Raw genomic sequence first — 15,975 nt, forward strand, 5'->3', positions numbered from 1 at the left:
CCAAAATTCAAAATGCTGATGTTACAGCAACTTCTTCCCATGCTGGGCAAGGGGTCTTGGCTGGTTACTCTGGACCTCAAGGAGGCATACCTGCATGTCCCAATCAGACACAGCTGCAGAAGATACCTCAGATTTCTTGCAGGGTCAAACATTATCAATTCTCAGCATTGCCTTTTGGCTTATCTACTGCGTCCAGAGTATTCACGAAATGCCTGGCATCAGTAATTGCACATTGCAGACTTCAGGGGATACAAATATACCCTTATCTGGATGACTGCCTTATACAAGCGGACAGCAAGAAAGCCTTGATAAGAAACTTGGACTATGTCATTCACTTACTACAGGCTTTGGGATACACAGTCAACATTCAAAAATCAAGACTACTGCCATCCCAACAAATAATTTTTCTAGGAGCCAAACTGGACACAAATTCACAAATGGCTTTCCTCACAGAAGAAAAACAAGAACAATTACCAGATTACTTCAAAAGCCTAGCAAAGCACACCCAGATGACTGCAAGGAAAATCCTGCAGGCCCTGGGTTTCATGGCATCTTGCATTCTCCTGATTCCACTGGCAAGACTACACATGAGAAAACTATAATGGTACCTAAAAAGCCTATGGTCTCAACAAAGACACAACTTAGAAGCAATTATTCCACTCATTCCATGTCTACAAAAGGAATTTTTGTGGTGGGCACAAGCAAGCCAGCTAAACAAAGGCATGCCTTTCAACAAACCTCAAGCAAGCCAAACCATTACAACAGACGTCTCAGATCATGGATGGGGGGCGCACATGGACGGCAGATGCATTCAAGGGCAATGGGCTCCCCAGGAATTGCATCTGCACATCAATCAAAAAGAGATGCTGGCAGTGATTCATGCAATCTAGGCCTTCGGAAAATTTCTTCAACAAGGTCATCTGCTAATAAAGAGAGACAACACCACTGTTATGTGGTACAGAAACAAGCAGGGAGGTACCCATTCTTACCCCCTTTGCAGACTAACAATGACTCTTTGGGAAAAGTCCCTGAAACTGAACATACAGTTGCAATCCCAGTTTGTTCCAGGCAAGGACAATATTCTGGCGGACAGTCTAAGCAGAAACATTATGGACCCCCACGAATGGATGTTGCATCCAGACATTTTTTCACAAATAACTCATGCATGGGGAAGGCCGGACATAGACCTCTTTGACTCACACCACAATCATCATCTGAAAAAGTTCTGCTCAAGGACTCACCATCCTCAAGCCTGGAGAATAGATGCTCTCTCCTTCAGCTGGAATTCTCTAACAATCTATGCATTCCCGCCTCTACCATTAATGACCAAGGTATTACTGAAGATCAAAGCAGCAGAACCGAAAGGCATTTTGATAGCTCCAAACTGGCCAAGACAGCACTGGTACCCATTGCTAAGGAGCATAACTCGCACCAAACCGTGGCCCCTGCCTCTATGGCCTCTGCTTATAACTCAGCACAATTACAGGACTGTTCATCCAAACCTGCAAACATTGCAACTGACAGCTTGGAGGGTTACATGACTTCTACCCATATTTCTCTCTCCAAAAAAGTTCAAGAGATCCTACTGGAAGCACGCAGACCTTCCACCAGAAAAACTTATTTAGCCAAATGGAAGAGGTTCAACATCTGGAATGCCAACAAGGGTCAGGATACATCAGTAATGAACATCCCGCAGATTCTAGAATACTTGGCAGAAATGTTTCACAATGGCCTTTCATAGTCTTCCATAAAAATACATGCTTCAGCAATTTCAGCAAAATACAACTGTGATCCACCTGTGTTTTCACATCCTTTGCTAAGACAGTTTCTAAGGGGGATAAAGAATATCAAACCTCCAAGAAAACCACCAGTGCCTGCATGGGACCTCAATTTCGTCTTGGAAAAATTAACTCTTCCACCTTTTGAGCCAGCAGCATCTTCAGAATTGCAATTTCTCTCCTGGAAAACAGTTTTCCTGTTGGCAATTACTTCAGCAAGAAGAGTCTCGGAGATACAGGCCCTTATGGCAGTACCTCCATTTCTCATTTTTCATCAGGGCAGAGTCTCTTTAAGAACCAATCCTTCTTTCATGCCAAAAGTGATATCCAGGGTTTCTCTAAATCAAGCAATTCACCTGCCTACTTTCTTTCCCAATCCTCAAAATAAAGGAGAAAAACTTCTGCACACTTTGGACATACACAGACAATTGCGCTATTACTTGGATAGAACAAAGACCAACAGAAAGTCTGACCAACTATTTGTAGCTTACGCTCCTGGAGTACAAGGGAAGGCAATTTCCAAACAAACAATTTCAAAATGGATTGGAAACTGCATCAGATTCTACTACTCTTTCCATGGAAAAGGTGTGCCAGCCAATATCAGGCCCCACTCCACCAGAGCTGCAGCCACCTCCACAGCCTTTTTAAGAGGGGTGGCTACAAAGGACATTCTAAAAGCTGCTACATGGAGCTCCGTGCATACATTTTCCAAGCATTACAACCTGCCTTTATATTCCAGATCCCGAGCAGGCTTTGCTTCTGCAGTCCTGCAGGGCATTTTAGCTACACCATCATTATCTTAGATCCTACCACCCCCAGCTTGGCTATGGTATTCAACCCATATGTCAGGACTGCAGTTGCATTCTTGAAGGACATAGTACAGTTTTGTACCTACCATAAATGTAGATGTCCGATAGATATGCAACTGCAATCAGGTTTTCCCTCCCTCCTACCCCTCTGTAATTATCTTTTTGGGTCCACTCCCCCCCTTTTCATATTAGCTGGGGATAGTAATTATGGTGTATCTGTTTATTACTGTTGTGCATGTCTGGAATTTTATCCATTCTCTAAATTTAGCCTTCCTTGGAGGGCACCTGGCATCTGGGGCAAGAAACACTGAGGAAGATGGCGTCGGCTGATGCTTTTATACCCCAGCTGCTCTGACGTTGGGGCGAAGGCGACATCAGCCGACGCCGGACCCAGACTTTGGAATCCGGCCGACCGAAGGGCTGCCTGAGGCAGGACAACCCATATGTCAGGACTGCAGTTGCATATCTATCGGACATCTACATTTATGGTAGGTACAAAACTGTACTTTCCTGCTAAGGTGGTGAATTTGTCATTTGAACCTTGTCTAAAAAAGGCACTATAGGGGCGGCAAGAGCCTTAGTCAGTATCCTGAATCCCAGGGGTGACTGGTGCTAGCCATCTCTGGCAAAGCATCATGGTCTGTCGACCATGTCGTCCTAGGCAGACAGATACTGGATCCCCTTAGAATGACACCAGAGGCATAGCCAGTTGTTGAAGTCAATCATTTTGTCCTTGTACTGCGGTATCATTCTGGGTGATAGCAGGATGCTACTCAGGGCTAGGGTCATACCTGCCTGGGCTACAAGATCGGACAGCTCTTCCACATCTATTTTCATGTAGTCCAAGGAGGTACGTCTTAGGTCATTTACACCAACATGGAGAATGACAGAATCATATTTGTACTTGTTGTGGAGTGACCTGAGTGCATGGGTTATGTGGCGGATCCTGGCACCCGACAGGCAGCTTGTGAGTGGGACATCAGTGTGCCTGACTATAGAGTCACCTATAACTAGTGTGTTGGGTACTTTGGTTTGCCTTATGGGTGTGGTTTATTGGCACACTGAGTCTGTGGGCTGTGTCATTTGGGTTGTGTTGGGGGGGTGGAGGTTGCTTTTCTGCTTTGGAGGTCTCTGTTGCTTGAGCAGATTATTATTGAGAGCTTCAGCGAATGTTTTTGTGTTTCTATGTGTGGATTTTGGTGGTGTAGATTTAGTGGGACTTTGTGGTGAGTGTGGTGTGGTGCAGTTGTTTACCTTTTCCTCTTGACTGTCTAGTTCAGTCTTGGTTGGAGAGAGCTTTACCTCCAGTTTGGCTAGATAAGTGCATCTCTCACAGGTTGTGGTGTTGGGTGGTAGGAGGAGAGGGTTGTCTGTGTACATGAGGCAATTGCGACATTGCCTCAAGATGCCCAGATTCATCAGATTTGCAGGAGAGAACACTGGTAGGTCACCCTTGGACATGCCTGAATAAAAAACTACTTCCCTGTAGACAAATGAGGAAAGTGAGTATAACAGCTGTTTTTTTTCCTAAGCAAGTGGGGAAAGTAAGTACAAAAACTGTTTTACTCTAGGTAAAGAGGAAGGTTGAGTGCTGTAGTAATTTGTAGCTTATTTAGTGCTAACAACAAGTTCTGAACAAGTGCTGAGCACGAATAAGCAAATTCAAGTGCTAAAACTAAGAATCTGTACCTGGATCTTGTGGTAGATAGGAGAGCCTAGTGCTTACCACTCCCACTGATAAGCTAGAATGCTTCCCTCTATCACAGAAAGGCTTGGGGGCTCACAAGCTTACAAACAGTCCTAGATACAGCCAGCCTGTATCTGGAATAGACTATTTACATTAATGGTGGGAAACAAGTGCAAATGTGGGCTTTTAAACGTGAACATACCTCCCAACCGTTCTGAATTATTTGGTAAAAAACGAGTTTTGGGTCCAAGTAATGGGGTGCCACGATTCCCTAGTGGCACCCCTTAATTTCTGATTTCCCGGCTTTTTTTTTTTAATTTATTTTGGCGTTTTGCCAGAAGGGAATGTATAGCTGCAAGAAGCATGCAGGCATGGTGCTGGTTCCACGAACGGCAAGCTGCCTACAAGGTATTTACTATGCGGCAGCTTTTTGGATTTGAGGCTGCAGAGTGTGTGAACGCAGAAGATTTTGCGGATTCTGGCTTCAGAGAGAGGGACTTTGTGGATTTACTTTTGATGGCTGGCTTCAGAGAAAGGTATTCATTTTGCAGCTGGTGTTATCTGTTATATATGGTTTAGGAGTACTTGAGCATTACAAAAAATAAGTGGAAAATGAATGGTTCATAGCTGAACCCCGATGAGAGATAACTACTTCTTTCAGTTTTTATAACTGTCAGCTGTAGTGCAAAACAGCTGTCTGTATCATTACATAAATAAGTTTTCCTTTATAGTGATTGTAAATTGGCATGTTCAGAAGACTAGTATTAATATTCATAATCCTACTAGGTGATATGTAGTTATCTTATTCAGAATTTTTAATTCTTTCTTAGCTTGTCAATGTTCGGAGTATACGACCGTTTTTTTTCCACCTGTAGATCAAGCGTACTATAGTATTAAAATAAGTAAATAGAATCGAGAAGCAATATGTAACATTTTATCACAACCTGCTGTCATTTCAGCATCTACAATCATAATCTCCTGTACTACTTTTATACAAATGACTTAACGTAATCTACATAGGCAGTCTAATGTAAACACTGATCACACATCCCAATAGCAGTAAATTTTGAATTTAATAACTGGCTGTTGGGGGCTGCCCATGCTTGCGCTTCTGCTAATGCAAACGCTTGCTCTTGCTTTGGCTGGGTGCCTATGGAGGCCTCTTTTCTTTGCTTGTTAATTGGTTCAGACCACCAGAATTCAGAGGACACTGATAGTTTGCCTAGGGAGCACATTCAGGCCCATCTTTTGTGGTCTAGAGGGGTGTTTCTATATGAACTAGGCCCCTTCATTTAATTCTGGTCAGAAAGTAATGTAAATCCAGTTTAACTTTGAGGTTGCAGCCAAGATTTATGTTAATGAGCTATCAGTTGGCACTCTGTGATATTCCTGATTACGAGTTCAGGCAAAAAGAGAAAAAAAAGCTGTTAATTCCAAATGAAATGCTGAAGTTCCATTGACCACTAGGCAGACTAAAACCCCCACAGTAAACCACTCTATTCTATTTAGACAATATGATAGAATATATTAAAAACTATTTAACTGGTGTTGGGATGTTTTATGCAAGCTGAGGAATAAGCATGTATTCTTAAACTGCATGAAGCACTTCTGCCATGTGCTAAGAGTGGCATGGGGACAGAGCCCTGGAATCGGCATTGCTTGCTTTATTTAGAATGCAGAGAAACTACTGTTGTACAGCACAGAAAGAACTGCCTCTGCAAAGTTTTAGAGCTGATCTGCTGCTTTCAGCATAAAAAGGTCCTGTGTGAATAATACTAGATTTGCTGTTGAAGTGAACATGTACTCCAGACAAACTGTATTCCTGTGTTTTAATAACCAGCTTACTTCACTGATTATTTTCCTAAATGAAATTCTACATATATACTTATGACTTGTGCTGGTGAACTGTTTGGTGCCTCTGTTTTTTTTTTTTTTTTTTATTTGTTTATTTCTTTTACAACTATCACATTGAAGTCACTTCAGTACTGCATTTTCTTTTTTAATAATCTCAGCACATGAAAGTAAGTTTGAGAAAGAGACTGAAGTGATTTTTTTCAGAGACAACATGCTTTTTGTTACCTGTTTTAGTGTTGTGCTTTTTGAAACCTTGGATTTCAGTAAGCTTTCTTGTCTGGTTTCCACTCTGCTCTTTTGTTGAGGCAACAAAACTATTTCTGACCTGGGGCATGTCATCTGTATTGTCTCTCAGTGAAAGGTTTTCTGATTGTATTCATACAGGGTGTAAGATGTGCTTTTGTAGAGACTGCCTCATTAATTTTGGAGAAATAAATTGTCAGGTGGTGTTTATAATTCCTGAGTAGAAACATACTTCATTGTTGAAGCACCCCATTAAAATGTTGTACAAATCTGTCATGCTCCAGAATGGTTTTAAAATTCTGCTCATAATTTGACTAACGTCTGAATGTTCACCATAAGCTGCCTGCTGTCCTCAAGTAAGACTGTTCAGATGTGGAAGAGTACATGTTTTGTTTTGTTTTTTGGCATAGAAATTTTTTTTGTGTGATTTGTGTGAAATGATCTTTCATAGAAAAACTCTTATAACCATAGATGTAGACACTTGGAAAATAGGCTCAGTGTTGTAACTGCATGTTCACAAAACATTACCAGGACTAATTGTTTATGCAGCAATATGTGTACTGCAGTAGTCCTTTGTAGGAGAACAAAGCAGTGACAAGCTGACCTTTTGGACTAGCAGCACTGCTGTAAATAGACATATCACTATCAAGTTCTGGAGGGAGCCTCGTGCTCCAAGTGTGTTGAGTAGGAGAAAGAGAGAGGATCTTCATGCATCTGTTGTCAAGGGAAATGAGTGTCATTGGAATCCTAGTATAAGCATGGATCCATTAATGCTCAAGCCAAGAACATGCACTGGCTGTCCAGACTCAGCAGGTGTTAATGAGGCACACAAGAAAGTAAAGCAGTATGCACATTAGTGTTTGTGGTGAATGGGGCAAAATAGCCAGGTAATGGGACATTGGAATGGTTGCAGGGGGACTCTGGTGCCATATTTTGGTTGCCTGTTCTTCAGTTTGCATTTGAAGGTTGGTATCCCATAATCCCATTGGAGTGGGTGGGGTTACATAATTACATATGCAAATTTTATGTTAATCAGTGTACAGATTTGTACCTATTTTTCATGGGCCTTGTCCAGATTTTTGATGTTTCCAGGATGAGAGGTATGAATGTGAACGTTGAAAGAGATGTAAAAACTCCCCAAACGGCCAGTAAACAACAATTTCTGGTTAACAACTGTTGTGGTAGATAGGCTACCTAGTACTTACCACTCCCACTGATAAGCTAGAAGGCTTCCCTCCAACATAGAAAGGCTTTGGGGCTCCGAAGCTTACAACCAGACCTGGTTACAGCAAATCTGTATCTGGACTAAACTAGTTACAAGAAAGGCAGGAAACAAGCTTAGAATTTTTTTTTTTTTTTTTGGGAGGGGGGAGTGGAAAGGGAGAAAGGAGAAACAGAAGATAATTCCGAATTAAGGATCTAAGTGGCTTGCCCTTCACAAATGTTCTCTCTGTATTAGGTAGAATGAGCTAGTGACACTAAACTGGAATAGAGCTGGGATAGAGCTGAACAGATGGGACTGGTAGGAGTGTCTGAAGTCAAAATATGATCTCACTGTACTCGGTTGAGTGAGCAAATGAGATAGACCCAGGAGGAGTGTTCAAACACAAATTTACAGGAGGGATGGGCAATTCCAAAGCCACCAAGATTAATACCAGAACAAGAACAGGGAGTGAGGGCGGGAAACTAACTGCAGAGACAGAGAGAGACCACAGTATTCTATGAAACAATTAAGCAGAAAAATAACCACAGAGAGAGACAGACCAATGAAACAATTAAATACACAGAAAAATAAAATAAAATGCAGTACAATCTTTTAACACTGCAAGTTTGTGCTTAACTCCGCTAGTAATGCAGTTGATTTTAGGTATGTAGCAGAAGCCAAACAACTCCGATATTAGTAAATTCAAAGATATGTGACTAACACTTATAAATACACAGAAACCCTCTAGGCTAAGAGCTTAACACTGAATATCAATGAAGTGAAACACAATAGCCCCCACTAACTGCAGAGTCAGAGAGAGACCACAATATTCTATAAAACAATTAAATAGAAAAAAAAATAACTACAGAGAGACACGGACCAATGAAGCAAATACACAGAAAAGTAAAATAAAGTACAATCTTTAACACTGCAAGTTTTTACTTAACTCCGCTAGTAATGCAGTTGATTGTAGATATGTAGCAGAAACCAAACAACTGTGATATTGAGTAGTAAAACCTGCCCAAACGGCCAGTAAACTACAATTTCTGCGCCAGAAACCACTCCTCTTGTGGGCGATAGGCTACCTAGTGCTTATCACTCCTACTGATAAGCTAGAAGGCTTCCCTCCAACACAGAAAGGCTTGGGAGGGGGGGGCTCAGAAGCTTACAAAGAGTCCTGGATACAACACATTTGTATATTACTTTAACAATGTGTGTAGGGTTCTTGTAATATGAATGTATCATCTGTCTTGGCAACGGTTTCTACTCTTAGTAAAAGTTTGTGTTTGTAGAATGTTTGTTGCAAAACCAGGTATTATTCTTTGGAGATGATTTTGACTCTGTGGCAAAAATAAACAATGGTGAGAGACAGGAAAAGAAGAAAAAGTGAATAAATTGATTCTGGTTTTAAAATGGGAGCTTGTTTTCAGATTTTGAATGCAGTTATGCATGGAGGTTAGGTGCCATTTTGAAATTACATTGAAGCCTCACCCGAAGAGTATTGTTAACGTTCTTCTGTCAGTATCCCAGATGATTTTGTTGAAAAAAAGATATTTCAACTGGACAGTTTTAAATATGAATTGCTGTTTTATGTTCACATTTGTTAATTTTATGAAAAAAAATGGAGTTTTGTTCTAACATCTTCATACTGTTAATGGAGTTTCTTTTCAGGAGGTTTTTCTACAGTGAATTGTGCTTCCACACTTCTTGTAAGAAAAAAAAAAGAAGGCTTTCTGTCGGTTATACTTAGTAACTGTCTATATCTCTGCTTCCACTTTCACAATGTAATACATTCAAAACCTGCTTGTTAATACTGTGAACTGCGTTTTTAATTCTGTCTCTATGTACTATGTTATGATATGTTTGTGTATTATGTTATGGAGCGTTTCTGCCTGGGCCTCCTCTGAAAATGGGCTTCCACCCAGTCGGACTATCCCAGTAAACAAATAAGTTGTAAACTTTGTTATGAGTAACTGTGCAAAGTTTTAAGTTCTAGCCAAGTTTTTTTTTTTCTTGCTTACACCCCTGACATTGCAGGTTTGCAGGCAAACTTGGTACACTAAGGCTGAGTGACACTGGGGAGTGGATGTCCATTCTGTAGAGATCTGCTCGTGTGCCATTGCATTCTGCCTTGTAGCAAACACCAAATGGAAATACAGCCCATGAATATTATGGAAACCTGTGAATCCCTGACTGAATTACACCAGTGAATGCTCTGTACTCTAAGGTCTTAATGCCCCATGCTATTAAGCATCTTTATTATTGTTATTATTTTGGAAACAATTTATGTATGGAATATTATCAGTAGAATAACAGTGAAAGTTGACTATCCAAAGGCAGTGGTTTCTGTGCGTATATGTATGCATGTAATTGAAAACAGAAACTTAATGTGTTTTTTTTTTTTTTGTTTTTTTTTCTAGTCTTGTCAGGCAGACCTAGTGAAGGACAATGGACACAAGTATTTTCTTTCTGTCCTTGCTGATCCATATATGCCAGTAAGATGACATTTAACAATTATTCTTTTAAATTAAAAAAATGTATATCTATTTGTAGAATTTATACAAAATAAAAATCCAGGCCACAAAAGCAGGTGCAAAATCCTTTATAAATCCACAATTAATCCACAAATGAGCACTTTCGTCTGATCACAAGACTTCTTCTGACGAAAGCGCTCATTTGTGGATTAATTGTGGATTTAGAAAGGATTTTGCACCTGCGTTTGTGGCCTGGATTTTTATTTTGTATGGTTTATGAGTTACGCTTTATTTAAGTTTAATTGTAGAATTTAGCTGTTTGTGACTTCTGGTGCATAGTTCATTTTTTGTGCAACTTTTATTTGATTGTTCAGTATTTTATACATTTATTTTTACGTTATGTCAGCTTTCTTACAGATTTAAGGAGTGCACCATGTTTTCTGTTTTTTTTTTTACTTTCTGCCTTGTGTTTTTACAGTATTTTGACACCATGGTTTGAGTTCAGGAAATTAGTAATGGACTTCTTACTCAGCTACTGCTAGCATGTCGAAATCACTTCATTGAGCAGGTTGCTGCCATTATGATTTGCCCTTGTAACTACATCTATGACCTTACCACTGTTGGACAGAAAATATGTACTACTTTTGTTTTTTGATTTCATCAGTGCCACATCACAGGGGGTTGTGACCACATAAATAAACAGCTCCTCCTGCAGGGGGTATGGTATGAATTCCCCACACCCCACTATAGTATGCTGCCATTGTCTAACCTTAGGTGCTACTGTTTTTGAGTGGGTACGTTTTAAAGTAGCATTGGGTAAAGCCTTCACAGGAGAGAGGGTCTTTGTATTCTACTGTTATGCTAAATGTTTAATTGTAGTCATTTAAGCCAAGTATTACTGAAGCTGGCTGTGGTGCTCTCTCTTTTTACTGTTTCTGATATGGCTTGGTTTGATTGTGGATACTTTTGCAATTGTGTGATCCAAAAATCTGCTTTATCTCTCTCATTTGATAGAAGGGACTGCAGTCAAAACCTCAGTTGATGAAACTTGTTTATTTCTGCAAAATTCATACTGCGTTGAGCAACTTGGATTCACAGATCTGCTTCAGACTGTAATTTGCCATCTCTGGAGGCTCCTCCTCAATATTCAGTCCTCTCTACGCTGGGAGTATATATGTATATCTCCCAAATATGCAACAAAGTTAGAAGATTTTAGGATCTTGACCTGGAAGTGTATACAGAGGTATTTTTATACCCCAAGTACACTCCAAATAATTTTTCCTCAGGTGGATAGCAAATGTTGGAGTTGTGATGGGCAAGAAAGAGGTGGCTGGGAACATATTTTTTTTTTGAGTGTGAAAGACTTTAAAGATTCCCTGTGAGGCCACTCTGTTGGAAATGCTGGGTGAGCAGATGTGGTTTACTTGGGAGATGATTTTTTTAGCTATGATACAGACTTGGAATTGCATAGACATAGTAAAGCCTTGTTGAGTCTAGTTATGGTGGCTGCCAAAAAAGCAATTAGTAGAAAATGGAGATCAAAGTGTAGACCAACTTTACTAGTAGTAGTGCATATAGTAACAGAGAGAAATTAACTGGAATTAGGATCTTTAGAAAAGGGAAGTAGCAAACTGCATAGTAAAAAATGGGAATTGTGGAAACAATATATCCAGAGAAGGAACAAGATTTAAGAGGCAGGATTTGAATGACTGGATAGATTATAAGTTTTGTGTAATGTTTGCAACTGCAGTATTTTCACTGGTGTCTGTGATGTATAATGTTTACAACTAAAAGTGGTGTCATTTTGTTTGCTTTTCATTTATATAAATGTAAGCTTGCTTATGTCATATGTGAAAATTTAATAAAGATGTTTGTTGAAAAAAATATTCTGTCCTCTCTCTCTCTCTTCAGGGCATTCCATTTGAGTTTTATGTTTCTTATCTTGGTGGAATGGCTACTTCTGTTTCACAAGTAGTTCTCAGAATTCTGGACCTGTGTTGAATTCTTAATATTGTTCTGGAGCCCTCCACATCACCCTGGTTAACAAAACAAATACATTGATAAATTGATTTAAAAAAAAAAAAAAAAAGTATTATGTGAAGTGGGAATGCTTTTCATTTTGAACCATGCAGATGTGCTGTTTCCTGAGCAAAGTTCTTCCATATTTGGTCCTTAAGTGTATATAAGTCCAGGTCTGATGTTTTCATTTTCATTCCTCCTCAACAAACGGGTTACGGATCTGATCCTCAGATATGACAAGGCTGCATACTTCGGACTTTGGATCCATCTCTTGAGCTCCTCCATCCACTCATAACACCGTAGTCCACTCTCAATATCTCAGATATCATTTGCTGCAATCACGTGCAGACGTAGGTTCCTTCTCTGACAGTGTTTTTTTTTCAAGTTTTTGTTAAGTTATAAAAGTTTGTCTTTCTTATCTAGAATTTCCTTCTTTATACTACAATCTTCCCTCATAGTCTTCATTTTTTCAGCTTCAGGAGTATTTTTTTTTTATAATAATTTCTAGATTTTACCAACATTGTTATTTTTTTCTTTCTATATTCCTTATGCCCCTCCTACCCTTTTTAACAAGGTAAATCTTAATTACCATTGTTGGTAATTTTTCTTACTGTATATAACAAAAAAAAAATATATATATATATATATATATATATATATATATATATATATATATATGGTGTACTATTAAAATGTTGAACGGCACTACGTCGACTGTACTATAGTCGAACACGTAAGTTCGAAAATAGTGATGTCGACGTCAAAAAAACAATCTAGGAATGGTTTTAACATGGGTCGAGGTAGGTGTTCAGTATTACTCAGAGCTACAAACATCTCCCCTACCTTGACCCATGTTAAAACACAGTCCTAGATTGTTTTTTTGTCATCGACATTACTATTTTCAAACTTCCGTGTTCGACTATAGTACAGTCGATGTAGTGCCGTTCAGCATTTCAATAGTAAACCTATATCTATATCTATATATATATATATATATATATATTTTTTTTTTTTTTTTTCCCCCACAATCCTGAAATACTGAAATAACTATAAAGCCAAAAATTCACAAACTCAAAACCCCAAAACTATGAAATTTAAAACCACGAATGTCACAAAACCAGTACACCACACAAACACAAATACACCTACCTCTCGGCACTACAACATACCAAACCAACACACACACACCCTTGCTATAAGCAGGGGGGGACAAGCTCCCCTGCACTCCCATTGGGGGGGCTGATCCCCCAACACCCCCCACTTATATATACTAACTCTGAGGTAGTACTAAAAACCAGAAGACAGCAAACCTACCATCACACATTCTACACCTCCCTTACACAAACACACATCACATAAATACAAACACGATCACTCACAACACTTACACGCTTACCTACATACCCTAACCCACACCTACAACTCCCCACACAGACACACACACAGACACACACACACAGACACACACACACAGACACACACACACAGACACACACACACAGACACACACACACAGACACACACACACACACACACACACACACACACAGACACACACAGACACACACAGACACACACAGACACACAAACCCTCCCCAAAACCCTTAAAAAACATTACACTTACCAAACGTGCCATCACCGCTGCAGGTTCGAGATGTCCGTATTCTATGTTCTGAAGATTCGCTCAACTGCAGATTCGACAATTTGGTCTCGAGATACTGAAATTCGATATTTCAGTATTTTGAGATTCCAAAGTGAACCCATACAGATATATATATATATATATATATATATATATATATCTTGGTCCCCGTCTTCCTTGTCATGGCCGACGAGTTTTAAGAAAAGCAGTTTTTGCGGCACAACATTTCTAACTCGGATGCATATAAAGAGTGCTTACATTGTCTAGGAGCAGCTTATTTAAACACAAACTGCTTGATATGTGCCGCATTCAGTATGAGAGCTTTAGCTGACAGACACAGTAAATTAATCCGTAAGGGTTTACATCATCCCTCAACTGCATTTTCTTCAGGGGTTCAAAACCCCAAAAAAACTAGTAAAGCTCCTTCGGCAGTGCACACTTCCTATGCTTCAAAGTATCCCAGGACTTCTTTGGAATCTCCTCCTAAAGTTTCAAAAATATCAGATTTTACTTCTTTGGACCGAAAAAATATGCACTCTGGATCCGAAATATTCGGATCCTAAACAGTTGGATCTGATTATATCGGCAAGCCCTACAACTCAGATTACAGATCTCAAGCCCTCAGATTCAAAACCTAGCACATTGTACATTCCTAGAGCTCATTCTCCTGAGTTTCATTTGGATCTATTATCTCTTAGGCTCAACAAAAAGTTGAGATCCCTCATCAGATCCTCTAAAGCTAGCTATGAAAACAGAATTGCAGTAGATAGTAAAGACAAGGCCTTCTATAGTTACGTAAAGAATCTCCACGGCAATACCCAGATTTGCTCAAAGTTGTTGCACAATGGCACCTCCTATACCGAGCCAACAGATATTGCCAATTTACTGGCCGACAGATTCAGTGCCAGCTTTACCTCTCTATCCCCCACCACCGGACCAATCACAATACCAGTACATTGCCAGGCACCCAGTATTACTGCTACATAGGTTATAACAGCACTATCCAAGGCCAAGAATACAGCTTCTGTGGGACCTGACAATATCCCTGGCTGTGTTCTACATGAGCTACAGAGTGAACTGGCACCTCACCTGTGTGTCCTGTTCAGTCACAGCCTCACCTCAGGTTTTGTCCCTACCGAATGGCGCACTGCCGCAGTCATCCCTCTCCACAAAAGACGAGCGACTGCAGACCCTGGGAATTATTGCCCTATTAGCCTGACAAGTCTGATATGCAAAGCTATGGAACACATCATCATGGACCTAATAAACAAGGATATAGGGAATCTCCAAACTCTGGATCCCACACATTTTGGTTTTGTGAAAGGTAGATCATGTCTTCTCAACCTGGTCGACTTATTTGAGTTAGTCACCAGAGCTATGAATGAAGGCAAGGTGGTTCATACAGCCTACTTCGATCTGGCCAAGGCCTTTGATACCATTCCCCACTCAGGAATCATAGAAAAACTCACTAAGCTAGGCATCATTCCCTGTATCACTAGGTGGGTTGCAAACTGGCTGCCAGATAGAACCCACAGTGTGAAAGGTGACTCCAAGTCAGACTGCCGACCAGTCACGATTGGAGTCCCACAGGGTTCGGTCCTGGGTCCTCTCCTGTTTGGTATCTACTTCTTTGAGGTCCAGGCCAACAAGAAGGGACTCTGGCTGACAAAGTTCGCAGACAATTGCAAGTTGGGAGTCCTAAGTAACTCCCCAAGTGATGTTGATATCCTACAGAGAGGTCTCACTGAGACCAACGACTGGTGTCGGAACCCTGGCCTTAAGCTCAATGTCAAAAAATGTGTCATCATCCCCTTTGGGAAAAACCCGGTTCCCATGAATTACCACATTGATGGTAGTCCACTGATCACAAAAGGCGTCATAAGAGATCTGGGAACACAGGTTGACAGCAACCTCTCTTTTGACCACCACATTGGTCAGAAGTCCTTTTATGTGGCGCATCTCATTACTAAGGGTTTTGCATCCAGGAAGAAAGAGGTCATTGTCTCCCTCTACTCTTCCCTCATTAGGTCAGTCATCAAGTACAATGCCCCTTTTGGCATGTACCTCACTAGACAACTACAACAACTGGGAGGCTGCAAAAGTACCTCACAAAGAGTATCCTAGGCCTTAAACACATGTCCTATATGCACAGACTCAAAAAAACTCCGAACTATTCTCAGTCTCATATTGCCTACTTAGAGGCGATCTCTGCTTGACTTAACAAAGCCATGTCTGACCTAGCTCTGTTAGAAATGCTACATCTAA

The 15,975-nt window shown here is 40.3% G+C and overlaps 1 protein-coding gene across 1 annotated transcript in view; it reads left to right on the forward strand.

The window, feature by feature from the left end:
- RPTOR (regulatory associated protein of MTOR complex 1) overlaps nt 1–15,975 on the forward strand; it is a 5,042,670-nt gene that overhangs the window by 2,680,985 nt on the left and 2,345,710 nt on the right. Inside the window, exon 14 of the mRNA XM_044068087.1 lies at nt 9,996–10,070. Coding sequence (XP_043924022.1) covers nt 9,996–10,070 — 75 coding nt within the window. The remainder of the gene's footprint in view (nt 1–9,995; nt 10,071–15,975) is intronic.

The sequence above is a fragment of the Protopterus annectens genome, chromosome 4.part0 (genome assembly GCF_019279795.1).
Source record: "Protopterus annectens isolate FY-2018-M chromosome 4.part0, PAN1.0, whole genome shotgun sequence".
Taxonomy (NCBI): Eukaryota; Metazoa; Chordata; order Ceratodontiformes; family Protopteridae; genus Protopterus; species Protopterus annectens.